Here is a 26,679-nt window from a genome sequence, read left to right on the forward strand (position 1 = left end):
CTCTGGAGTTGTCAGTCGTGGTCTCACACTTCTGACGTGTCCTGCAGGAATCTACTTACGGGACCCACATCCACGAGAAGCGTGAAGAGCGGGAAGCACGGTTCTGTAACACCGTCCACGATATCGTGAACAGAGGGGGCAGAGGCCTCATCCCCGTCTTTGCTCTTGGAAGGGCTCAGGAGCTGCTCTTGATTTTAGGTACGCCTTTTCCTCTTTATGTGGGAGATTCTTAAAATCTCGGAGTGCCTGGCCTTGGATATGTCCTCTGCCTTTCTGATTGTCAGCATCAGAAGTCTTAACAACATGCTACCCTTTGACCCACCCCTTCCACCTCTGAGAAATAAACGCGGGGCACAGTTTGTCAGTAAAGGTATAATCACTTTAGTATTTTTAAAGAACTGTCTCAGTAAATACCACATTGTAGAAAGAATCACGTTCCATGTTTTCATATAACATGTTAAGTGAACAAAAAAAAATAGGGTTCAAAACGGTATGTACACAGAGTCTAGTGAGATAAAAATGCACTGCCGACCGGAAGGGCTCACTGCAGAGTAAGGAAGTGGTGACTGCATCTGCGTTTTCCGCTTTTCTCCACTTTCCAAATACCTCGGTGAGCACGTAGGACTTTCGGCGTAAGAGGACCGATGGTGTCGATTTCTGTGTGTATTTGCATTGAGCGATTCATTGGGGGAACGCACTCTTTGAAGAATGAACTATGAGTGCCTCGCAGGTCTTGAGCTTCGTGGGGGCACCCGAAGCCCGTGCTCTAGGTTCTTGTTTCTGCGATGGTGGAACGAGCACTGTCCCTGTCACTCGGAAAAGGGAAAGCAGGAAGAGGAACACACAAGCCTCGACCAAAAGCACGTGTCAGAGGGACAGAACTCTGTAATCCTGATCCAGTCTGATTTACTCCTGGTCCTGACTTGGTCCTACTCACTGCAAGTCCCATTGGGACTTAGCTTGAAATGGAAACTCTCCGTGGCAGAGAAATCCAAAGAGCAGTAAATCAGGAGGGCGAAACTGTGCCATCAGCATCAAACGGGGTTGGCAGATACACATTTATTCAGAACCATCACAGAACTTAGTGCCCCTCTGATGTAATTAGGTGTGGTCTGTTATTTGGTGTGAACTTACACTGAGTCATTGTTAAACACTTCCAAATCTTAGAACTGTGATTACAGTGTTCTTACTAGGTCGCGCATTAGTGTTTAGAAATAAATGTCAATCTTGTAAGTTTAAGTTATTACTAACTTAATTTTTTTTATTCTCTTTAAAATACAGTTATATGCTGGAGTTTATTTCTTGGTTGTCTAAATTTTAAAGTTTCTATGTATCATTTATTATTTGAGCTGTTTGCCCCACATAACAAAGTGGTGTTTGTCTCCTGTGAAACCTCTCCAGATGAGTACTGGCAGAACCACCCAGAGCTCCACGACATCCCAATATACTACGCTTCGTCCTTGGCCAAGAAGTGCATGGCCGTGTACCAGACCTACGTGAATGCTATGAACGACAAAATCCGCAAGCAGATCAACATCAATAATCCTTTTGTCTTCAAACACATCAGCAACCTCAAGGTGAGTGCCTGCAGAGGTGGGGGGGGGGGGTGGAGAGGAGGAGGAGGACACAGACACCCCAGGAAGTCAGGAGCAGTGGAGACGCCTGTCCTGCATTCTGGCCAAAACCTGCTCATTCTTGTCTTCCCTTTTGCTCCAGCAGACGTCACTTTACCAAAAGAAATAAAAAATTTAGCAACTGGCATTCTTTTTTTGCTTTAAATATATTTTGCCACTCGTTCAAGTCCCCATACACTCTTCTGCATCCCAGTCCAACTCTTTATCCACTGCGCCACTGCCTGGTCAGGCCCCATACACTCTTAATATTTACTATTACTAAGTAACCTGGGTCATGGAAATAAACGTCCTACTAAGAAAAATACCTTGTGTTAGGTATTAGGTTTTCTTGTTCTTACTCAGACCTAATTGTCTTTTTGATGATTAGTGCTATAAATTCCACATATGAAAATATTCAAGCCCTGGCCGGTTGGCTCAGCGGTAGAGCGTCGGCCTAGCGTGCGGAGGTGCGGAGGACCCGGGTTCGATTCCCGGCCAGGGCACACAGGAGAAGCACCCATTTGCTTCTCCACCCCTCCGCCGCGCTTTCTGTCTCTCTCTTCCCCTCCCGCAGCCAAGGCTCCATTGGAGCAAAGATGGCCTGGGCGCTGGGGATGGCTCTGTGGCCTCTGCCTCAGGCGCTAGAGTGGCTCTGGTCGCAACATGGCGACGCCCAGGATGGGCAGAGCATTGCCCCCTGGTGGGCAGAGCAACCCCCTGGTGAGCGTGCCGGGTGGATCCCGGTCGGGCGCATGCGGGAGTCTTGACTGTCTCTCCCTGTTTCCAGCTTCAGAAAAATGAAAAGAAAAAAAAAGAAGAAAATATTCATGTTTATTTTTCCAGAGCATTCAATAAGTCTGATTTTTCTTTAATTAAAAAATATATATACATATATGTGTGTGTGTGTGTGTGTGTGTGTATATTGTTTCATTCAAACTAATGCTCTAATCATAATAAAATAATGCCTCAAATCACTCAAGGTACAAGTGGTCTTCCAGTTATAAATAGCCTCTGTTTTTAAGTTAATTGCTTAGAAAGTAGAGCCAAGTTTTCCCTAGAAAGAATGTTAAATATTTTGGTTAGATTTCTAGGCCAGCTCAAAATACCCATGAAGTGTGATGAGCATTGTGAGTCTCTTGGGAGCGTTTTGCAGAGTCCATTTTGCATGGCTAGAAGCCCACCGGGCTCTTCTTGTATGTTTGCCATCCTGCTAAGCGCTGAACGTGGTCCTAACGGCCCTTTAGCTGCCCGCAAAGGATTTGAAGGTCAAAGAAAACTAACTGCTTTTTATCATTTTTTCTTTCATTCCTAGTCCAGACTGTTTAGGAATTTAGAAATTGGACTAAATGCTTACTAGTCTTGTCAAGACCTTTTCAGTCATGATTAATTTCTGTTTACCTTGCTTTTCATTACTTTTATTTAGATTTTATTTATTGGGTTTTCAAGGAGAGAGAAAGAAAGTGAGAGGGAGAGAGAGAAGGAGGGGGAGGAACAGGAAGCGTCAACTCATAGCAGTTGCTTCCCGTTTGTGCCTTGACCAGGCAAGCCCGGGGTTTCAAACCGGCAACCTCAGCATTCTAGGTCGACAGTTTATCTAGTGTGCCACCACAGGGCAGGTTCTTTACGTTATTTTTTAAAGGTAAGGAAAGGCCCTGGCCAGTTGGCTCACTGGTAGAGTGTTGGCCCAGTATGTGGAAGTCCCAGGTTCAATTCCTAGTCAGGGCACACAGGAGAAGTCCCCATCTCCTTCTCCACCCTTACCCTTGTCCTTTCTCTCTATCTCTCTCTTCCCCTCCCACAGCCAAGGCTCCACTGGAGCAAAGTTGGCCCAGGCGCTGAGGATGGCTCTATGGCCTCTGCCTCAGGCGCCAGAATGGCTCCGGTTACAACTGAGCCCAAATGGGCAGAGCATCGCCCCCTGGTGGGCGTGCCGGATAGATCTCAGTCAGGGCATGTGCAGGAGTCTGTCTCTGCCTCCCCTCTCAATGAATTTTTTTTAATTATTTTTATTTATTTATTTCAGAGGGGGGAGAGAGAGAGAGAAGGAGGGGGTAGCAGGAAGCATCAACTCCCATATGTGCCTTGACCGGGCAAGCCCAGGGTTTTGAACTGGCAACCTCAGCATTCCAAGTCGACACTTTATCCACTGCACCATCACAGGTCAGGCCTCTCAATGAATTTTAAAAAATAAAAAATAAAAGTAAACAAAGCTCGCCTGCCCTGTGGTGGCACAGTGGGTAAAGCATTCGACTTGGGACGCTGAGGTCACTCGTTCAGAACCCCAGGCTTGCCTGGTCAGGGCACATATGGGAAGCAACTGCTACGAGTTGATGCTTCCCACTTCTCCCCACCACTTTTCTCTCTGTTTCTCTCTTTCTCTCCCCTCTCTCTAAAAAATCAATAAATAAAGTCTTTAAATAAATTTTTTAAAATAAGGAAAGCTTTGTCCAGCCCTGATACGTAACATGTTTTTCCCTTCATCTCTCCCAGAGCATGGATCACTTTGATGACATTGGGCCCAGCGTGGTCATGGCCTCTCCAGGCATGATGCAGAGTGGCTTGTCCAGGGAGCTCTTTGAAAGCTGGTGCACTGATAAGAGGAATGGTGTCATCATAGCAGGGTACTGTGTCGAAGGGACGCTTGCCAAGGTCAGTTGCAGTCTTAGACTGTTGTGTCATCCCGCATCACAACTGCAGAAGTGTCACTGTCTTTCTGGGTTTTTCATGGAAGTCGTTTTTTCAATAGTATGGGTTTGGTTTCTTTCAACGAGGGTAGAAATAGCTAGCTGGAGCTGTTGGTAAGGCTGAGAATTGAGACAGGTGCTGAATGGCGCAACCTGGTCCCCAGGCGGTTGGTGGGCACATTAAAGTTTGAGGAGCACCCGTCTGGTTGCAGTAAAAATAATGGAAAGGAAGCCATTCGGGACAAACACACGGATGCCCTCATCAGATGCAGACAAGAGTTACTTACGGGTGCTCTCTTGAAGAGCTGTGAAATGTGTTAGGGCTGACTGCCCATCTTCCTAGTGATATAAAACGATTAGCGTTGCCCTGGCCGGTTGGCTCAGCGGTAGAGCGTCGACCTAGCGTGCGGAGGACCCGGGTTCGATTCCCGGCCAGGGCACATAGGAGAAGCGCCCATTTGCTTCTCCACCCCTCCGCCGCGCTTTCCTCTCTGTCTCTCTCTTCCCCTCCCGCAGCCAAGGTTCCATTGGAGCAAAGATGGCCCGGGCGCTGGGCATGGCTCTGTGGCCTCTGCCTCAGGCGCTAGAGTGGCTCTGGTCGCAATATGGCGACGCCCAGGATGGGCAGAGCATCGCCCCCTGGGGGGCAGAGCACCGCCCCTGGTGGGCGTGCCGGGTGGATCCCGGTCGGGGCGCATGCGGGAGTCTGTCTGACTGTCCCTCCCTGTTTCCAGCTTCAGAAAAATGAAAAAAAAAAAACAAAACAAAAAAACAAAACGATTGGCGTTGACTCTCAGGGATGCGGACATCAAGGTGCAAACCTTTAGAGCAGGGGTCTCAAACTCAACTCAGCATGTGGGCCGCAGAGCAAGATCACAGCCGTTTGGCGGGCTGCACTAGGTCTACAAAAGGCAACTATTACGCAACACTTTTCTCACTGCAGTTGAAAACAAAAAAAAATCAGTACAACAAACACAATCCTCCATGCAGTTTACTCAGTGTCACAAAACGACCAGAAACTGTAGTTCACATCACAACTGCTGTTAACTAAGCTAATATCTAGCTAGGATGCTAGAGAAATGAAAAATACAAGTAGGCCCCTAGGCTTACATTTTATCCAAAATATTTTGAACTTCGTGGATTAGTCTGCGGGCCGCACAAAATTGTTCGGCGGGCCGCGAGTTTGAGACCCCTGCTTTAGAGGCAATTCTGACCGTCCAGGTGTCATGTTCTCTTACCTCCTCTTATCGATAACTTTGTTATATTTTTTCAATACATTATACTTTCCTATTTTGATTATTTTTATTACTGTTCCTTATTCTACAGTCATTTAGACAATGTTAGCTATGTATTTCAAGTAGATTTTCAGAATAGAAGTACATCTGTCTTTTTTATAAATCCTCTCAATTAGAAAACAGTTACTTGATATTTACTATGTCAATAATGTTAGAATGATTTTTGTGCTGAAGATCCTAAATTTAGCATGCGTTTATGGCTACTACACATAAAAATAGAAAATGTACCTTTTCTAATCGGATTATTTATTTTGTTTATTTTTCTTTGTATTTAACAGCATATTATGTCTGAACCCGAAGAGATTACTACCATGTCTGGACAGAAGCTGCCGCTGAAAATGTCTGTTGATTACATTTCTTTCTCCGCTCACACAGATTACCAGCAAACCAGTGAATTTATTCGTGCTTTGAAGCCACCTCATGTGGTGAGTCCGTGTATTTGATTCAGTGTGTTACAGGGAAAGCGTACCCACTTTGTGGCAGCTGGTTCTCAAATCAGATACCACCTTCTGTTTATGCAGCACTCTAAACAGAGTGCTTGCACTTGCACTTGGATCCAACCTTTCAGCTCCCCTTTGAGTCAGGCAGGCTGTGCACTTGGGTTTTTCCACTGACACAGGGTTCCCTGTTCGGTACTACCAGCCCCAGCGCCGCTGTTCTTTCTGTTACTTTCTGCTGTGTCCCAGTAACGGAAGAGCGCAGCTTTGCAGTGTGGAGGTTTTGAATCCCAGCTCCCTCCCTTGCTTGCTGTGTAATGTGCTGGGCAAGTTTCTTAACCTCTCTGTGCCTCATTTGTCAATAGGGATGATAATACCTCAGAAGGTTATTGTGGGGACTAAATGAATGAACATATACCCAAAGCCCATCATACAGTGCCTAGCAGGTAGGAACTGCTTAATAGTGTGGAGAGAGGAGAAAGACAAGTCATATAACAGTGAGAGTTACAGGTGCAGATAGATATGGAATACTGCACATAGCTCCTTACTGATGTGATTTGTCTGTATTTTTAAGTTTCAAGTCATTAGGAAAGTAACAATTATATTTTGGTAGGACCAGAGAGAGAATAAGCTAAAAACATGTATATATATTTTTTAATGTTTACTGTATTGATTTTAGAGAGAGGACCGGAGAGGAGGGAGAGACAGGAACATCAATCTGTTCCTGTCCAGGGATTGATCAGGCAGACTCTGTGCTTCGGGACGATGCTCTAATCATCCAAAGTATCTGGCCTGGGCACAAATGTACATGTTTAATTGGAGGGACACTGAGGGAACGTGTGTCCACAGATGCAGGGCACGGCTCGTGGTCTGTCCATCTGGCCATGACTGATGGTTCCTGTACCAGTGGCTGACTGGCTGGTGGCCCTCAGCTTCAGGTCTTGCAGACAGAAGTGCCTGGGGGAAAAAATAAAAACAAAAAGCAGATGAAGTATGCTTTCTGAGTGAACTGAAAGTAGTTTAGAGGAAATGGCCTTTTGTTAGGTTTTTCTTTTCCTTCTTAAATATATTTTATTGTAGTAAAATATGTATAACATAAAATTCGTATTTTTAACCATTTTTAAGAGCACGGGTTAGTGGTACTAATTATATCCACAGTGTTGTGCAGCCTTCTCCACAGTCTGCAGAATTGTTTTATCACCACCCACAGAAACTGCACCCATTAAGTAAAATTCCCCATTCCCTCCACTCCCCGGCTCGTAGTAACCTCTAATTTAATTTCTGTCTCTAAAGATCTGCCTCGTCTAGATATTTCATATAAGTGAAATCACATTCCACGTAATAATGTTTTAAAGTGTCATTCATGCTGTAGCATTTGTCAGAACGTCAGCCCTTTGTGCAGCTGAGTAATACTTCACTGTATGTACCACACTTGTCTACTCATGTTGGTGGACACGGTGGCTCCCACCATTTGGCTAGTGTGAACACTGCTGCAGTGAAGGTTGGTGTGGAATGTCTGTCTGGGTCCTTGTCTTCAGTCCTCTCGGGTCTGGCCCGAGTGGCGTCGCACGATCACCGTGGTGATTCTCTTTAACTTTCTGAGGACTCGCTGGACTGTTTTCTGTAGTGACTGCACCATTTCACACTCCTGCCGGCAACGCATGAAGTCTCAATTCTCCATATTCTTGACAATACTTTCCTTTTTCAAATTATAGGCATCCTCGTAAGTATGAAGTGGGTCTCCTTGTAGTTTTGGTTCTCATTTTCCTGATGACTAATGTGCACAGTTTTGTGTGCTCTTGTCAGTTTCCTGGTTCTTTCTGGCATGATAGTCCCCACAGGTACTTGGCCCTAATGAGTAGAGTCTTTGGTGGGGAAAGTCACTCACCTACTTAGCATCAGCCGGTCGAGTTGAGTTACAGCGTAAGCTGCTCACGGGTGTTTTCCAGTGGATGGGGTCAAAGGATATGCTCCCAGGTTTGAAAGAATCTGAAAATTTGATTCAAAAAGAATTTGAAAGAAAGAAGCTGTACTGCCTGCCCTCTCTCTGTGGAATCACCACCTCGGTCCCGTTTGTTGCTCCCCAGCCTCTGTCTGCTGTCAGTTTAAATTTCGGGACTGAATTTGATGCTTGTCTCCCTCCAGTAACCAAGTCAGCAGAAGTATATCTGCACCATAAAGTAACAACAGTGTTGGTAGAAATAATCAATGACAGCTAGTACACCGTGTGCCGGGCACGTGCTGGTGTTCTTGAAGTACCAGCCTGCTTCTCCTCCTCACCGACAGCTGTTCTGTAGGTGAGAGAACAGACACGTTAAGTACCTTGCCCACCATTCCCCAGCTAGTTGGTGACAGTACAGGGTTTGTGTTCAGGCAGCCAGGCCCTTCACCGCTGGGCCAGGTGCCTGTGGCTGAGTGATCTGCAGCGGCCCCTGGCCCAGGCGGGAGACCATCTAGCCGTGGTTCACAGGTTACATGTTGTCTGCTTGTAAAATACAGGTTGCTAATGCGGACAGAAAGGCTGGTAGCTACTGCAGTAGTTGTAAATACCCCTCAAAAATAATTCCATGTGGTTCTGAAATATTTTATTTGATACTTCTTTAAAAAAAAAATAATCAGGTGTTTCTTTTTCACAAAAAGCTTCTTTGGAGAGCCTTGTATTAAGAAACCTAAATAAAACAATGGGTATTTTCTGAGACAGCAGCTGTAGCAATATGTCAGACAAGAATCATGCATTTAAGCTGGTGGAGGCCCTGGTCAGTTGGCTCAGTGGTAGAGCTTCAGCCCAGAGGATGAAAGCCCTGCGTTCGATTCCTAGTAAGGGGACACATAAACACCTATCTGCTTCTCCACCCTTCTCCCTCTCCTTTCTCTCTAGCTCTCTCTTCCCCTCCCACAGCCAAGGCTCCAATGGAGTGAAGTTGGCCCAGGCGCTGAGGATGGATCCATGGACTTCACCTCAGGCACTAAATTGGCTCCAGTTGCAGCAGAGCAATGCCCCAGATAGGGAGAGCATCGCCCCCTGGTGGGCATGCCGGGTGGATCTCGGTCAGGCTCATGCGGAAATCAGTCAGTCTGTCTGTCTGTTGTCCCCCCTCCATCCCCACTTCTCACTTCAGAAAATACAAAATAAAAGGAAGCTGGTAGAGTGCTGCGCACCAACCAGCGCAGCTCCTAATAACAGTGCGGAATTAAGGAAACACACTTATCAAAACAAAAACGATGGGACTGGGAGGGAGGACTCTTCAAAATGCCTGGCAGTATCGGAGTGCCCCATAGCCCCAGTTTGCTTTATTATATAGCCATATGCAAATCAAGTACCTTGATACAAAGTTGCACATCCAAGGCTAAGACAGGAACTCTCCCAATGAAAAAACAGGATACATTAGTGAAATCTACCAACATCTGAAAACAAAGAGTCAAAGGAAGGGCATATAAATTGCTTCCAGCAACCCAAGGAAGCAAGTGGAGTGAGTGCAAATACGCAGCATCATAACCTATATGGAGGTGAAGGAGGGTGAACTTAGCCTTTTGCTAAGCCTCGAATCTACAATGGCTTTTTGCCATTTACAGTCCACAACAGTAGAGCCTGACCTGTGGTGGCGCAGTGGATGGAGCATTGACCTGGAACGCTGAGGTCGCCAGTTCGATACCCTGGGCTTTCCGGTCAAGGCACATATGGAAGTTGATGCCTCCTGCTCCTCCCTCCTTCTCTCTCTTCTCTCTCTAAAAATGAGTAAATAAAATCTTTTAAAAAATAAAGAAAAATAAAAGGAAGCTGGTAGAGACTCTCAACCTGGTCCAGTTTGAGCGCAAATGTCACGGAAAATTCTGGCTTCCACAAATTGTGTACCTCGTTAGTGGCAGAAACCAGAGTAGAAAAGACATTTCTTAACACGCTCTCGAAATAGTTCTACATAAGGCAGTTTCATGTAGCCAAACAGAATGGGACTGTCATACAAGGTTACTGACGGAGATCCTTTTCAGTTAGTGAAGTCTCTCTTTGGTGTGTTTGACTAACCCAGACGCATGCAGGCCGCGTTAATCGGCACTGAGGACGTCTCCCTGTGCTTTTGTTGCTGTGTCTCGTGCAGATTTTAGTCCACGGGGAGCAGAACGAGATGGCCCGGTTAAAAGCAGCCCTGATCCGGGAATATGAGGACAACGATGAAGTTCACATAGAGGTCCACAACCCTCGGAACACGGAAGCAGTGACACTAAACTTCCGAGGAGAAAAGCTGGCCAAGGTAGAGGAGCTCCTCACCCCGTCCGTGCCTGTTCTGCAGGGGACGGACATGTTTTAGGAGATGTGGCCCTTTCTTCACCCAGTGAATGTAAGGGGCTGACGATGGTTTTGGTCTGCTCAGGACACTACAGGGGTGTTATCCTCACACCTTTAAAGCTTCTTCTGGTTCCCCTAAATTGTTTCTTCACACGGAAAATTTTCAGATAAATTAGACCTTAATACAACTGAGTTTGATTGCTGTTTACCCCACATGCCCCCTTGCTTTTCAGTCCCGTGTCTGAGGGCACAGAAGTGTCCGTCACTGTCAGCCTACTGTGTCTAGCACAACACTCCGCCCACCCCTTGTCATTCTTCCTAAAACAAGACAGGCCCATATTTCAAAACATACGTTTTGTAGATATGACGGAATTTATAAAAATTTGTCTTTTTGAGAATTAACCATTTTTGGTGGTGAGATCCTATTTTCAGACTTTAAAAGCCAGTAGGAAGAACCTCATCTGGGATGTGAGGGGTGCTGTGGGAGGCCCGCGTGGTCACCTCCGTGACTGGTAACCCTCAGATAACTCTGAGGATGCTCAGTAATGAGCTGAGGTTTGAGGCATCAGGCGTGTTAATGAGCAACCACACAGCGTTCTTTTAATGCGTAATGAGTGAGACAGTGTGAGGAAGCTAACTGATAAATAGCCTTTCTTGCAGCTGAAGTTGAGGGGAAGAGTGTTTACAGAAGTTAGGATGTGAGGCTTTTGCTGCCAAAGAAGAGCAAATGGTTGTATTTACTCCTGAACCTTCCCGTTCACAAAGCTTCCCGGGAGCCAGTTTGATGGAACGGGTCTTCTACCCACAGAGAAATATATTCGGTTCAGAATCCACTGTACTTCCCGAACTCTGCTGGACGTACAGTTGAGGAAGAAAAGGAGTTTTGCAGTCAGACAGTTTAGGAGAAGCTCAGTTGAACAGAACTAAGCTAAGTTTGCGGCAGCTTTTTCCAGAGTCTTTATTATAGGTCTTCAAGAAACAACTAGGCAGCATTTAGAAAAGAATTTTTTTTAATTGACTTTAGAGAGAGAGGAAGAGAAAGAGAGATGGAAACATTGAGCTGTTCCCGCATGTGCCCTGACCAGGGATCAAACCAGGAACCCTTGTGTATCAGGCTGATGCACCACCAGCCAAGCTATCCAGCCAAGGCTGAAATCTGTTTGTAGAACTGAGAGCACACTTGAAGTATATGTCATTTTTATCTTTATTTGTGCATAGAGACACTATTATCCATATCTATTTCCCCAAATATTTAATTCACAATGGAGTGTGCCATAATTTTAGTTCTTTAACATCATTACCTAGAAAAAAAGAAAAACAAAAAATAAAATCATTCTCTAGTTATTTTTTTCCTCAAGTGCAGTCACCTTATTTAGGGGGAGGTCAAATTCATGGGGACCATCCTTAACCATGTAGAACAGAAACTGAGAAGGAGGTAAGGAAAATCAGAACTATCAAAAGCCCATGCACTTTACTTTCTAGAAATGCCAGGCTAACCAGCTGTATGTGTGTTAATAAATCAGTATGTTGGAAATCAGCACAGCCTTGGCAGAGAGAAACCACAGCTGGGGCTGAACTCAAGACGAACCAGTCTTGTTCGCATCAGTACTTTATTCACAGGCAGACAAGGGTCCCCCCTGCTACCACCGAGGACTCCGTTGTGGTCCAGCCAGCCTCCCGCCAGCAAAGCTCCTTTTCACTAGGTCACCAGCATTTAAGGAGAAAATAACCTCCAGAAATTGTGTGAAATAGCGTTTCTCCCATTACAGTTACGGAACATACGTTATCACTGCCTGGTTGTCCTTTGCCCTGACTTAATTTAAGGTAGATAAGTATGTCCTCTTTGAGTTCATTTATTTGTAGTTGAGAGAAGTTACATTTTTACATGTCAGGTTTCATGTTTATGAGGTTTTTCTTTATGTTAATGTTTGAACAGTCATTACTCTCTTCTCTTAAAATAGTGCCCCTGAGTTGTATGAGCTACTCCATACTTCCCTTTATTGACCTCTGTTCAGAGGTGCTCTGGCTTTGGGGGGAGCCCTGTGTCTAGTGGGCTCCTTCAGGGACGAGGCGATGGCCAGCCTTAGGCAGCACGCGCCCTCTAGTGGCACCTGCAGCCCTGCTCACAGGAGCTTCTGAGAGCCATGCTGAGCTGATTGGAACTGAATGGAACCTTGCAGTTCTTGCCAGTTTGGTGCGTGACTGCTCCCTTTGGTCTTGTACCCTTGTTCTTGCCCTGGGCATAAACACATATAACACTTCCTATTTTCCATATTTAATTTCATGTGTTGTTTCCATAGTTCAAATGTCTAATGGTCATCAAGATTGAGTACCTGAATCATTACATTTTATAAGATTGTGTTTTCTTCAAGTGATTTTGCATTTTTTGTTTGTTTGATTTTAATAGGTCATGGGCTTTCTAGCCGACAAAAAACCAGAACAAGGTCAGCGGGTCTCAGGAATACTGGTTAAAAGAAACTTTAATTATCACATACTTTCTCCTTGTGACCTCTCCAGTAAGTATGCTGTTAAATGTCGAATATGATTTGATTTAGCACTAAAATCTGCGCAAACTTCTACCTTGTAGCCATATTCTTTAAAAAACCAAGTAATAAAATAGAAACGTGAAAATTAATCATCCAGTTGGCTTTCTGGGGGAAACAGTCTTCCTTGAACTATTGAAACATTTGAATTCTTTGTGAAATAACTTGTCATGGTTGGAAGCATCCGTTTACCTCTAAGAGAGAGACTGCTGCTGCTGACCCTTGACCAGGCTGTTTCTACCTTCCATGGGTTTATGTCCTGAAGTAATGCCGGACTGCCACACAAGCATTTGGACTGTCACTCATGCTCTGTGGTTTATGTCGCTTGCTGAGCCTTCGTGTTGTGGGCCTGTGTAAAAGCCCAGCCACTGTTACTTTTGCAGTCACTGTGGTGTTCTCTTCAAGGGATTAGCTGCTCGGTTCTGTTCTGTAGCCCTAATGAATTCCACGTGCCCCGTGAAGGGGTAAGCAGCAGCAGCTGTGTTGAGGTGTTCACCTGCAGAACAGGCTGCTGCTGTCGGACCCATGGGGCACGTGAGGAGAGAGCCTCAGGGAGCTGGGAAGGGCTGCGCCAGTCAGGTGTGGGTGCGCTGGATGCTGAAAGGCTTGTCAGCAGGTGCCAGCCTGAGATGGCGGAGGGCCACCAGCCTGCAGGTTGGGGGTGTGCGGGGCCCTGCTGTGTTCAGAGGTGCGGGGGCTTTCTTATGGCTGCAGCGAAACCATGCGGAGGCATAGATACATGAAGACAGGCACAGGGTCAGGAGCACCTTGTTGGCCTGAGACACCTGTTCTCATTTACTCTTCTCCTTTCTTTCTTTTTTTTTTTTTATTTTTATTTTTATTTATTTATTTTTTACAGAGACAGAGTGAGTCAGAGAGGGATAGACAGGGACAGACAGACAGGAATGGAGAGAGATGAGAAGCATCAATCATTAGTTTTTCATTGCACGTTGCAACACCTTAGTTGTTCATTGATTGCTTTCTCATATGTGCCTTGACCACGGCCTTCAGCAGACCGAGTAACCCCTTGCTGGAGCCAGCGACCTTGGGCTCAAGCTGGTAGGCCTTTGCTCAAACCAGATGAGCCCGCCCGCGCTCAAGCTGGCGACCTTGGGGTCTCGAACCTGGGTCCTCTGCATCCCAGTTCCAATGCTCTATTCACTGCACCACCACCTGGTCAGGCTCTTCTCCTTTCTTGACTCTTGGGTGTTTATAGGTTGTATTTTGTGGGCCCAGTATTGTTTCCTAAATATACTTGTTCTCTTTTCCTTCTCAGATTACACCGACTTGGCCATGAGCACCGTGAAGCAGACCCAAGCCATTCCCTATACCGGTCCCTTCAATCTGCTCTGTTACCAGCTACAGAAATTGACAGGTGTGTGTGTTTATTGTCAGTCACTGAATTATATGTGTTTTTGAGTAAGGTAATGATATCTCTAGGAAAGGATATTAATTTTGGTAAGTGTCTCAGAATTGCACAAATTTTGTTTGTACTTGGTCATATCACATTTAGGTAAAACTTTTAAAAATTTACTCATCAACTTTGTTTTTTTTTATGACAGAGACAGAGAGAGGGACAGATAGGACAGATAGGAAGGGAGAGATGAGAAGCATCAGTTCTTCGTTGCAGCACTTTAGTTGTTCATTGATTGCTTTCTCATATGTGTCTTGACCAGGGGACTACAGCAGATCAAGTGACCCCTTGCTCGAGCCAGCAACCTTGGGTCCAAGCTGGTGAGCCTTGCTCAAACCAGATGAGCCCGCACTCAAGCCAGTGACCTCGCAGTTTTGAACCTGGGTCCTCCGCATCCCAGTTTGATGCTCTGTCCACTGTGCCACTGCCTGTTCGGGCTACTCATCAACTTTTTTTAAAATCCCATTTATCCTTAATCCTTTTAACCTTAATCCTTTTATACCTTTTATCCTTAATCCACTTAAAAATTTTTTAAAATTTTGTTTCTTATGTTTAAAATCTACTTTAGTTTCCCTGGCCAGGTAGTTCAGTTGGTTCAAGGGTTGTCCCCATACACCATGGTTGCGGATTCGATCCCCAGTCAGGGCATGTACAAGAATCAACGAGTGAATTCATAAAAAAGTGGAACAACAAATTGATGTTTCTCTCTCTCTTCTTTTGTCCAGGAAATCAATCAATTTTAAAAAATTATAATAGTTCAAAATCATTTTTAAGAATAAATAAAATCTACTTTAGTTTACTTACCCAAATTTTATTTACTTCTTTCTGTTCAGTGAAAACTTGTCTGGTCCTATTAGTGCCACGGTGTAGAGCAGGATTGGTAAGAGCGCTTGGCTGGTGTGGTAACGACATGCGGGGCGGGGGCCGAGTGAAAAGTCAGGGACACTTCCGACTATCAGTCCCCTTCCTAGTGCCACATTCTTCATGATTCATAAGGGAAACCAGCGGAAAGAATCTTTTTACCTCAGAACCACACATTAGAATTATATAGTTCATGCCTGACCAGGCGGTGGCGCAGTGGATAGAGCGACAAACTGGGACATGGAGGACCCAGGTTCGAGACCCCGAGGTCGCCAGCTTGAGCGCAGGCTCATCTGGTTTGAGCAAAGCTCACCAGCTTGGACCCAAGGTCGCTGGCTTGAGCAAGGGGTTACTTGGTCTGCTGTAGCCCCACAGTCAAGGCACATATGAGAAAGCAATCAATGAACAACTAAGGTGTAGCAACAAAAAACATGATTGATGCTTCTCATCTCTCTCCGTTCCTGTCTGCCTGTCCCTATCTATTTCTCTCTCTTGACTGTCTCTGTAAAAAAAAAAAAGGAATTATAGTTACTAACAGAAAGTTGATCAGTATGTTGAGTTAGTCCTTAATGAAGGTGACTAGGAAAATCAGAAAAGTCTCACCTTGGGCAATAGACTTGCCCTGTGGGAGGAGTGACCCTGTGGAGACAGAGGCGGAAGTGACTCTTCATGGTTGACTGGTGTTTAGTGTTAAAATTAGGTGCTGTGGTAGGGCTCTTGTGCAAACATCGATGTTTGACAGTCACCAGAATGTGCTGCGATAAAATACCTAATGTCCAAGATAGATCCATTCTAGGTACATGAAGTTTTATAATACATGTGATCTTTCAGTTACTATACGCAATTAATATAAAACTTACTCTTTAAATCTGACTATACAAAGGAGTTACTAATTGCTTTCATTATGTGTCAGCCTTATTTCAGCTGTGTCTGTAAACAAATGAATCATTATGCCCCTGGGAGGTTCTCAGAAAATTCTACACATCGTATAATTCTGTCTTTCAGGTGATGTAGAAGAATTAGAAATTCAAGAAAAACCTGCTTTGAAAGTGTTCAAAAATATTACTGTAATACAGGAACCTGGAATGGTGGTATTAGAAGTAAGATAAGATCATTTACCCAAACAAGGAGAAAAAAAAGTTTTAAGATTTTAAGAGTTCATACCTGGAGACTTGACTTCGGGTGGTGAACAATAATACAATATATACAGATGATGTATTATAGAATTGTACGCCTGAAACCTGTATAATTTTATTGACCAATGTCACCCCAATACATTCAACTTTTTTAAAAAAAGAGTTCACATGTAATTGTAGAAAAAATTAGCTTCTTCCCAATCAGGAAAAAAATTATTGGAAAATATTGTTTTCTTTCAAGATCAGTTTTAAATATAGTATAACTAGGCATTTTCTATATAACAGAAAGTAGCAGCAAATTAAGGCTGATCTTTAGTGTGTATAATGTGCAGAGATCTCTCATGATCACATCTGAGCTGATGTTGTAGTATCCCAGGAGGCCTTCAGTTGTATCAAAAGGTCTCCGAATTCTCAAGATAAAAATCTCATTTGTTACATTAATACAAACTTGTCATACAGCGCTTCTTAAGAGTGGAATTTGGAAGACTCAAATAAGCAACATTAATATGACCCATATCCACAAAGGCAAGAAATCATTAATTAGGTAAATGTGGTTCCTACTGGTAGAATTTTAAATTCCTGCTGGTAGAATTTGGGACCCAGACCCCAAACAAAGAAGAAGGTTAATTTTGATAGGTCGGTGTTTGTTAAGTTAAAAGGACTTTTCAAAACGAATCCTGGAACCCAATGATCCAAGGAGGTGCCTTATCGGTTTCTCTGCCTCAAGGTTGTAGGTAAATTGTGTGCAGATCTTCCAGATCTAAGGTCCACTGTTTTGTTTATACATACTGTTTTAAAACAAACAGAAAAGACCTGTTAGCTCTGGTCCCACTGCCATTCTGTGATCTAAGTCTAAAATTGTTTCCTAAAGCTAGAAGTAACAAAAGAAAGAATCAAAAAGAGCAGTTACCTAAGAAGTTACATACACGAATACATAAAACAATATCCAAGAGAGAGGACAACTTATTGGAGACATTAACTGAAGTGAAAGTTTTTCAGGTGCCTCACCTTGCTTATGGACAGAATCTTTGCAGAGAGAATAAAAAACAGGAGAACACTGGCTGCTGAAGTCGTTTTACTGGTCTCCCCTCACCAGGTGGGCGTGGGAGGCTTTCCTGCAGCCATGCCCCAGGCATGTGACAGACTGTTGGGCATCACAGGCTTCATAGGAGAAGCAAAAGTACATGTTTAAAAATAGTACTTTTTCATTCTGCTTATGCTACTAAAACACAGTGGTTAGGAATTAGAGTTGGAGTTCCAGGACCGGCGATGACCACTTGTGTTATGTGCAAGTTACTGTTCCGCTCATCTCCTCCTGTATAAAATGGAGGTGTTAGGACAACTGATTGAGATGATGCGTATAGAGCATTGGCCACTGCACTGTATTCTTTATTAAGAGTAAATTAGAGAAGCGCAGCATGATTGATTAATTGCAGTGAACAATGAGTTGGTTAATTTTAGTGAAAATGCTAGAAATGGGTTACATGTGTACAGTCCATGGAGGGGTGGGTGACACTCGTGGCTTTTGTGGTTGGCCATAGTTGCCCTTCCTAACTCTGCCCTTTGCTTTACAGTGGTTAGCAAACCCTTCCAATGATATGTATGCAGATACGGTAACAACTGTCATCTTAGAAGTTCAGTCAAACCCGAAAATAAGAAAAGGTACAGAGCTGTCATGTTTTACTCCACATTTACTTCTCTGTTGGCTAGCTCTCTCACTTCTCCTCATAGTTCTTTGAATTAAAAAGCATCAAGTAGAATCCTAGGGAATTTGAAGTCTCCTGATTTTTTTCATTTCTTTAACCTTTAAGACACTAAATCTATATATATATAACAGTGTATATTATAATATTTTACTTTTGTCCTGGGTCTTTAAAAATCTGTTTGCAGCCTTAAAAAAAGAAGAAGAAAAAATCTGTTTGCAGCTTGACCAGGCGGTGGTGCAGTAGATGAGAGAATCGGACTGGGATGCAGAGAACCCAGGTTCGAGACCCCAAGGTCGCCAGCTTGAGCGCAGGCTCATCTGGTTTGAGCAAAAGCCCACCAGCTTGAACCCAAGGTCGCTGGCTCCAGCAAGGGGTTACTCGGTCTGCTGAAGGCCTGCGGTCAAGGCACATATGAGAAAGCAATCAATGAACAACTAAGGTGTTGCCGCGCACAATGAAAAACTAATGATTGATGCTTCTCATCTCTCTCCATTCCTGTCTATCCCTCTCTCTGACTCACTCTCTGTCTCTGTAAAAAAATAAATAAATAAAACATAAATAAATAAATCTGTTTGCAGTTAACACTAAGAGTCCATCTCTTAGTGATAGTCCCTGTAAAAACTAATCAGAGGTTGCCCGGTGTGGCCCTGCCGAGCCAGCACAGTGGGCAGGAAGCACATACACTGCCGTGCTGGTGTTTGATAAAAACCTGTTGAATCAGTGGAGTCTCTCTGTGGTTTACTAAGTAGCACTTTCCAACTAAAGAAAACACCAGGGAACTATTTTGTGTTACATCTTTCCAGTTGGGTTTTTGTGTCTTTTTTTTGTATTTTTCCGAAGTGAGAAGTGGGGAGGCAGAGAGACAGACTCCCACATGAGACTGATCAGGATCCACCTGGCATGCCCACCAGGGGGCGATGCTTTGCTCATCTGGGGCGTTGCTTCACTGCAACTGGAGCCATTCTAGTGCCTGAGGCAGAGGCCACAGAGCCATTCTCAGCACCTGGGCCAACTTTGCTCCAGTGGAGCCTTGGCTGCAGGAGGAGAAAAGAGAGGGGGAAGGGTGGAGAAGCAGATAGATGCTTCTCCTGTGTTCCCTGCCCTGACCAGGAATCGAACCTGGGACTTCCACATGCCAGGCCAACATTGTACTGCTGAGCTAACCGGCCAGGTCCAGTAGAGTTTTATTTCATATGCAGTTCAGTATAATGTGTATCTTACACAGCATCGTTGGCATAGAAGGTGCCCTCTTGCCTCTGGGGAAGAAATCACCCTGGTTGGGAGGACTGCCAGCCCTTCCCCTTCCTGGGGCTGCAGGTTTTGTACTCCAGAGAGGACTCTTACTAAAAATAAAAAAAATAAATGAGCAAGTAGGTATTACTTTGATTTCAGGAGAAAAAGGTTAGCTGGCTACTTTGTAATCCATCTTCTCCTATAACTAGCCAAGTCTGTATTATGAAACAAACAAATACCTAAAGAAATCAGTTACTGGCAAGCATTTGAATTTGTTTTGAGCAGTAGTAAAGTATAGCTCCTGCTCGTAATCGGTCCGAATACTTTTGTTTTGGGGGGAAAGCTAAGTAATCGCACTGGTGAGTGATTTTAGATATTAATATTATGAAAACAATTATAGGTCCATTATATATAGTAGAATGTTAACTTTAGATAATGGCTTGGATAAAACAAAAGACTGCAGAGAGTTTTGAGCTTGGATGTTCCCCTGAACTCCTGGAGTTAATGTTGTTTTTGTGGTTCTTTGACAAGAATGTGAATTCAAGTGATGAAAATACCAGTTTGCCTCAGCAGATAGGTGATGGGTATACATGTTTGTCACTTAAAGATTCTATAGTCAGTCACTTGTCAGTAACTATGTCCTGATTATTGATTTGGAAAGTGTTCCAAGTAGGAATTTGGAAGCTGAACTCTGTTGCTTTTCCCCCAGGTGCAGTACAGAAGGTCTCTAAAAAACTAGAGATGCACGTGTACAGCAAGAGGCTGGAGATCATGCTGCAGTGAGTGCTGCTGGGGGTGTGGTGCAGTGCAGTGCAGTGCAGGGCGAGGGGGGCAGGGGAAGCCACTCGGGCCTGGGCCTGGGCTTGCGGAGCCTTTTCCTTGTGGAATACGTCTTACTATTATTTAATACAGAGCCTCAGCATGTTTTTACACGGGATGCCCGGACAATAGATTGATTGAAACATTGTTATCAAGGACAAGTTCTCAGATCCTAACCTGGTGTTAATATGCCTTTAAGAAACGTCTTACATACTTGTTACATGTGAATTCTACATTAAGGATGGTTTTCTTCTAGGCTCCTCTCAGACAGTGTATGAACCATGGATCACCTTGAAACTCAGTCTATTTCCCTAAACTGCAGACATTAGGTCTTTCTGTTCTCAAAAACCCTTTAAGCCTGACTCCAAAATGTCTTCCCAAATAGAATTACCACGTAAAACTGCTACTGAATGGGTAACTACAGTGTAAGCTTATGTATTGTATCCCCAAAAAAAGGGAACATAAGAAGATTTGAATTAAGTTTTATAATTTCAGCATTGAGCACAGAGCCTTGAACTCTGGCATCTCTCAGACACTCAGGCAGTGAACGGCTGCTTCTGTTTTCAGCTGAAAGTCCCCTAGCTAGACAGTAAGGGAGCAGGTGCACTGTGCCGCTGGGAAGTTTATGGTAATATTTTAAAGCAGCCATGTAGTGACTTTAACAGTGGGTCATAGGCTTTAAATGGTCATTTTGCTTACAGAACTGGTCACACATCATCAGTGCTGTGTTCTTGGTGCTGTCGTTTTGATTTTTTAAAAAGTATCCCTGCCGTAGAGTCTGTAACCAGGTGACAGTGCAGAGACAGTGACCTCCATGCTGTGAGAGAGGCAGCAGGCTGGCTCCCGCTCCGCCCAGCACTGCACACTTTCGTGGGGGGCTTTCCCTGCACCTCAGAGAGCCTGGCCTGCGAGCCTTGGGTTCCGAATGGCTTAGTCCTTGTATAATAGATCGTTGACCCCTTGGACCCTCGGTTAAGGCTGTGGGACTTTTCCCAGGAGAGAACGCATGCACATGCACACACACACACACACACACACACACACTCACACTCACACTCTTAGGACCCCAGGTGAAAAAGCCCTTCTTTGGAAGACAGGTGTCTGCACTCCTGGGTCCACCCAGGGAGGGTAACTTGGCAGCTCTGCGCCCCTGGGTCCTCCCGGGGAGGGTTACTCGGTGGCCCTGCACCCCTGGGTCCCCGGGGGGCGGGGGGTAACTCGGCGGCCCTGCGCCCCTGGGTCCGCCCGGGGAGGGTAATTCGGCGGCTCTGCGCCAAGCAGCTCTGTGCCGGGCAGCTCTGCTCCGGAAGTGGCCACCTCTTCCCCCGCTCTGTGGGACGGTGGACATGCGCAGCTCTTCCGCTGACGCTGTCCGCGGCGGTCTGGGAGAGGTTGCTGGCCTCCCTGCCGGCCTGACACCTTGTCGTCAGTGCTGAGTAGGGCCGCCAGTATCTAGACCTTTTAGATTTACTGACTTTCCTTAGCTCACCCGCCCTGCTGATGGGACCAATGTTTACAGAGGTCTGTGTCCCTGATGGGGACAGAGTGGGATGGAACATTTGAACCAGGGCCCTTGCAGCCGCCAGTCCGGGGTAGAGTCTTGCTCAGAGGCGGAGTCTGGCGCAGCTCCGAGCAGCCGGCAGAGCAGCAGGTAGCCTGCAGCTGGGAGCCGCATCAGCTGAGAGGCCTGGGCGTGGGTTCCAGCTCCCCTCCCACCCACTGCGGGGCTCCAGGCCTCACTTCACTGGGTCTTGTTTGCCCGTGTGCAAAGGGACTCCTCACCAACAATGTTACAGGTTAAGTTCGCGTCTGTGAAGTGCCTGGTGCAGTGCCTGCTGCGTAGGGCACTCGTAATAACTAACTGCTATGTATTTTACCTGTTTTACACAATTAACATGCAAAGGTAAATTATTAATAAGTATATCTCAGGATTATAGATACAAGTCTTCTACTTCAAAAGTAGGGCCTAGGTCCTGGCCGGTTGGCTCAGTGGTAGAGCATCAGCCTGGCATGCGGGAGTCCCAGGTTCGATTCCTGGCCAGGGCACACAGGAGAAGCGTCCATCTGCTTCTCCACCCCTTCCCCTCTCCTTCCTCTCTGTCTCTTTCTTCCCCTCCCACAGCCAAGGCTCCATTGGAGCAAAGTTAGCCCGGGTGCTGAGGATGGCTCTGTGGCCTCTGCCTCAGGTGCTAGAATGGCTCTGGTTGCAACAGAGCAACGTCCCAGATGGCCAGAGCATCTCCTCCTGGTGGGCATGCCGGGTGGATCCCTGTCGGGCCCATGCGGAAGTCTGTCTGACTGCCTCCCTGTTTCCGCTTCAGAAAAACACACACACACACACAAAAAGTAGGGCCTAGTTTCAATTTTATTTTCCCCAGAATATATAGAACTGTACTTCACATGTTTATAGATGCATTTCTGCTGATGCTGTGTCTCTGTGTGTTGAAGGGACATATTTGGAGAGGGGTGCGTGAGTGTGAAGGACGGCTCTGTCCTCAGCGTCACCGTGGACGGGAAAACCGCCAATGTCAACTTGGATACGCGGGTATGGAGCTGTGCCTGTGTTTCAAGACATTTAGGAAAAAATAATAATTCTCCTCTTTTCACTGGTGCCCAAGTATGGAAAGGTTGACAACCACCGGTGAGGGTGTGCTTTTACACATGGACCACTGTATGTGCAGCCGTCAGGGGTGCACACCCATTAGCGTGCAGACTGTCCACCTGCAGTGCCAAGTGGGCAAAAAGCTACACAACAGCAAGTGTGATAAATTATCCTGTTTTTGTTTTTAAAAAATCTATATGTATGGCTAAAAGTCTAGAAGGTTATACAATGGAATGTTAACAATAGTTATCATTAGGTCATAGAATTATGGGTGTTTGACTTTTGTCAGTTTTAATATGAGGAATATTTATGGTAGGATAAAAAGTATTTAAACAGCATAGAGTAGTTTCCATTTGAGAAGTAACTAGAACATTATCAGTAAGTCTGAGTCAGGGTTAGCGCCAGCCGTTGAGTAGAGACCACATCCATTACTTGGTAGGTAATCTGCACTGCAAAGACTCAACTCTTGGAGTGTTACTTACTGGATCAAAAAAGGGACTTTGAAGTAACTATAGTCAGTAGACTTTCCATTTATTCTTTTTGTCCAAAATTCACCTCTAATGACACCCAGTCATTGTGTTGTCAGGAGCCACCGTACAACCACACACATGCCCACAGTGCAATGCACATGGAGTGTGGGCGGTGGGCGAGTCTCCCCCCCCCCACGAGTGTTCTCGAAGGCTGTCACTCATCTGTGTATAACACTGTGCTTCTGCCCGCAGACTGCAGAGTGTGAGGAAGGGAGTGAGGACGATGAATCTCTCCGGGAGATGGTGGAGCTGGCCGCGCAGAGACTGTACGAGGCCCTCACGCCCGTTCACTGAGGACCTGGCAGCGCTGTGAATGCCGAGAACTTTTTGTAATGTTTGCATTGGCTTCTGTTACTTAAAGTGAAATACATTAGTTCCTCTGGGCTAGCCTGTGTACTTTTGACATCAAATGGGTTTTATGCCAACAGCTTGCACACCCTAAGTTCCCAGCTGATGTGTCTGTTGCTGCTGACTAAAGTTCTTTAAGAGTATATTGATCCCACTTCTAGGCATGTACGCCGCTCCCAATAAAGCCTTAAAAATCTGCTCATGGCAACTGTACCACAATGTCTGACTATACTTTTTAAGAAAATATACAACTTGTGTTTTCAGATCCATACTCTGAATTTGAATGACTAGTTTGCCATGATCACTTAAAAGTTTTAAGCCCCTTTCTATTTCCTCCCTCCTGATACTCTGGCCAAGTTCCTTAGTTTTTGCATTTGTAAAATTATGACTTTTGGGGTCCAATAAAATTTTGTTTAATAGCTACATATTTTTTATAGCCATTATTTAGATTTCACCAGGTTTTTTTGGTTTTTTTTTTTTTTTTTAGGATTTTATTTATTCATTTTAGAGAGAAGAGACAGAGAGAGAGAGAAGGGGGGGAGGAGCAGAAAGCATCAATTCCCATATGTGCCTTGACCAGGCAAGCCTGGGGTTTTGAACCAGCAACCTCGGTGTTCCAGGTTGATGCTTTACCCACTGTGCCACCACAGGTCAGGCAATAGCTACATATTCAATTCAGAGATGCTTAGTATATAATGTTCATGGCACCTGTTTAATGGCCTTCAGGCGTCAGTTGTTGAAGTGTATCAGATGTGAAGTAATCGATAGTCCAGTTTCCTGCCATACATGCCGTTCAGGCTTGCAAGTCACTAGACACTGGCATGTCTGCACTGTTGCTGAGGGCGCAGGGTGGCCGCCAGGGGCTCACCTGGCATCACTTCAGTGGGCAGGTCTGGGGCTCACCTGGCATCACATCAGTGGACAGGTCTGGCTGACTACCACTCTGGGCATGAGCGAGACCCTGCCCTGCGCAGCCCAGCTGGAGGCTTCTTCCACTCGCTGTCGAGCTAAAGACGTCGGCTTCCAGCCACCAGATTCCACCAACACTGTTTGGGCTTCATGTGGCCTCACCTCATGGTGACTTATGACCTGTATTCCTTGACCACGCCTTCTAACTTCAGTACATGACTCTGACTTTTCACATAAAATGAAATACATTTGTTTTTATAATGTAGCCTATTTATTTTGTCTTTGGCCCAGAAGAGGGTCTAACAGTCATAAGATTTTTTAAATTTACTATAATGGCTTTTAAAACCTTTTTACGCTATAAGAAATACAGTTGTACTGTCTTAATACAGAACAAGTGTGGCAGAAAGAGGAAGTGTCCTTTCCCTTTGTCCCTCTTCCAGAGGCCATGATCTGAGGTCCGGGTCCTGACTCATTCTGGAATCCACCTGTCTCCTCCACACGGCAGCTCTGAGTCCACATCCTGTCTTCCGTCTTCTTTCTGCCACAGCCTCCCCTCTCTGCACATACAGGCGGACCTTAGAGATACTGTGTGACCACCACGTTCAAGTATCAGAATTGTTTCGCCAGTGGAGGGTTGTGCCTTCAATTTAGAAAACATGCAACATCTGTGGAGCGCAGTGCGGCAGAGTGCGAGAAAATGAGGTCTGCCTGGGGCTGAGTTCTCAAGCACGAGCCTCCCTGCCGGGCCCTGCAGCTCCACTGGTCAGGGTGAGGCGCACCCACCTGGCCCTGGCCCAGCAGGTTTCGGCCTTGCACAGGGAGGCACCTGGGGAGCATGAAACCCGTACTGCCGCCCACGTGCTACCCCCACAGGCTCCATTGTTCAATGTGGAGAGGGGGGCCTGGCAGCATGTTTGTATGGCCCCCAGATGATTTCCCTTGAAGCCAGGGCTCGGCCCGCCCGAAGGCTGAGTCAGGCCTGGGTAAAGGCACACAGGAGACGCAACTCCTGCGAGTTGTTTCCCATTCCTCCTTCCCTCGTCTCCTCTCTGTCTCTCTCTTCCCCTCTCTCCTCATCTCCCCTCTCTCTCTTTCTCTCTCTCTCTTCCCCTCCCTCCCACCTCTCTCCCGTCTCTCTAAAATCAATACCTAAAGTTTTGTTTTGTTTTGTTTTACAGGGACAGAGAGAGAGATAGATAGGGACAGACAGACGGGAACGGAGAGACATGAGAAGCATCAATCATCAGTTTTTCATTGCAACACCTTAGTTGTTCATTGATTGCTTTCTCATATGTGCCTTGACCATGGGCCTTCAGTAGACCGAGTGACCCCTTGCTCAAGCCATCGACCTTGGGTCCAAGCTGGTGAGCATTTGCTCAAACCAGATGAGCCCGCACTCAAGCTGGCAACCTCGGGGTCTCGAACCTGGGACTTCCGCATCCCAGTCCAACGCTCTATCCACTGAACCACCTCCTGGTCAGGCTAAAGTCTTTAAAGAAAACAAAAAGCAAAACTTCACTGGGTCGTGCTTTGCATCCCCCTCCCTGCCCAGCCAGCTCCAGTGTGTCTCCCGCCAGACGCCCACGTCCATGCCATGGGACAAAGGTATGTGAGCGTTTCTATCGCGCTCTGCTCCCCTGGCCCTTTTGGGTTTCACTGTAAACTCGGCGGTTTCGAGATGAACTTCTGGTTTGTTTCCATGACCATTGTATTCCGTCGCATGGCTGAGCTGACAGGGACTCCTTTGAGCAAACCTGAGTCAGGTGCCTTCCTCTGAGGCTTCTTTCTGAAGTGGCCCCCACCTTGGGCTCCCCTTGGCCCCCTTCATACAGTGTTAGCAAGAGTCCTAGTGGGTCGGCTTAGGGAAAACCCCACATCCTTGGTCTGATCATGAGGGTCTCTGCTCAAATTCCTGCTTCATTCCCCACTCCCCATGTCTTACCCGCTGGCCACCCTTTGTCAAAAATCCCACTGATGCCTGACCTGTGGTGGCGCAGTGGATAAAGCGTCGACCTGAAAATGCTGAGGTCGCTGGTTCAAAACTCTGGGCTTGCCTGGTCAAGGCACATATGAGAGTTGATGGTTCCAGCTCCTCCCCCCTTCTCTCTCTCTGTCTCTCTCTCCTCTCTCTCTCTCCCTCTCTCTCTCCTCTAAAAATGAAAAAAAAAAAAAATCCCGCTGAGTCCAGCAGACGCTTGCCCTCCCTCTGATATTACATCACCCTGTCCTCGGCGTGTGTCCCTGATCTCCTCTGTTATGTTCAGAGT

The 26,679-nt window shown here is 45.8% G+C and overlaps 1 protein-coding gene and 1 long non-coding RNA gene across 3 annotated transcripts in view; one reads left to right on the forward strand and one right to left on the reverse strand.

The window, feature by feature from the left end:
• Positions 1-23,716, forward strand: part of CPSF3 (cleavage and polyadenylation specific factor 3) — a 33,356-nt gene extending 9,640 nt beyond the window's left edge. Inside the window, exons 7-18 of one of the 2 annotated variants that reach the window (XM_066385992.1) lie at positions 48-198; positions 1,402-1,577; positions 4,104-4,262; positions 5,871-6,017; positions 10,124-10,276; positions 12,719-12,827; positions 14,131-14,229; positions 16,135-16,229; positions 17,840-17,927; positions 19,914-19,983; positions 22,472-22,568; positions 23,348-23,716. In XM_066385992.1, coding sequence (XP_066242089.1) covers positions 48-198; positions 1,402-1,577; positions 4,104-4,262; positions 5,871-6,017; positions 10,124-10,276; positions 12,719-12,827; positions 14,131-14,229; positions 16,135-16,229; positions 17,840-17,927; positions 19,914-19,983; positions 22,472-22,568; positions 23,348-23,449 — 1,446 coding nt within the window. In that variant the 3' untranslated portion in view covers positions 23,450-23,716. The remainder of the gene's footprint in view (positions 1-47; positions 199-1,401; positions 1,578-4,103; positions 4,263-5,870; positions 6,018-10,123; positions 10,277-12,718; positions 12,828-14,130; positions 14,230-16,134; positions 16,230-17,839; positions 17,928-19,913; positions 19,984-22,471; positions 22,569-23,347) is intronic. The other variant, XM_066385993.1, reaches the window with a different exon arrangement.
• LOC136406157 (uncharacterized) lies at positions 6,733-15,246 on the reverse strand. The gene is made up of 3 exons (XR_010751632.1): positions 15,073-15,246; positions 7,918-8,018; positions 6,733-6,986 (listed from the first exon to the last, which is right to left on the reverse strand). It is a non-coding gene; the product is annotated as an uncharacterized lncRNA (long non-coding RNA).
• Positions 23,717-26,679: the final 2,963 nt, after the last annotated feature.

Source organism: Saccopteryx leptura, chromosome 5 (assembly GCF_036850995.1).
Source record: "Saccopteryx leptura isolate mSacLep1 chromosome 5, mSacLep1_pri_phased_curated, whole genome shotgun sequence".
Classification (NCBI taxonomy): domain Eukaryota; kingdom Metazoa; phylum Chordata; class Mammalia; order Chiroptera; family Emballonuridae; genus Saccopteryx; species Saccopteryx leptura.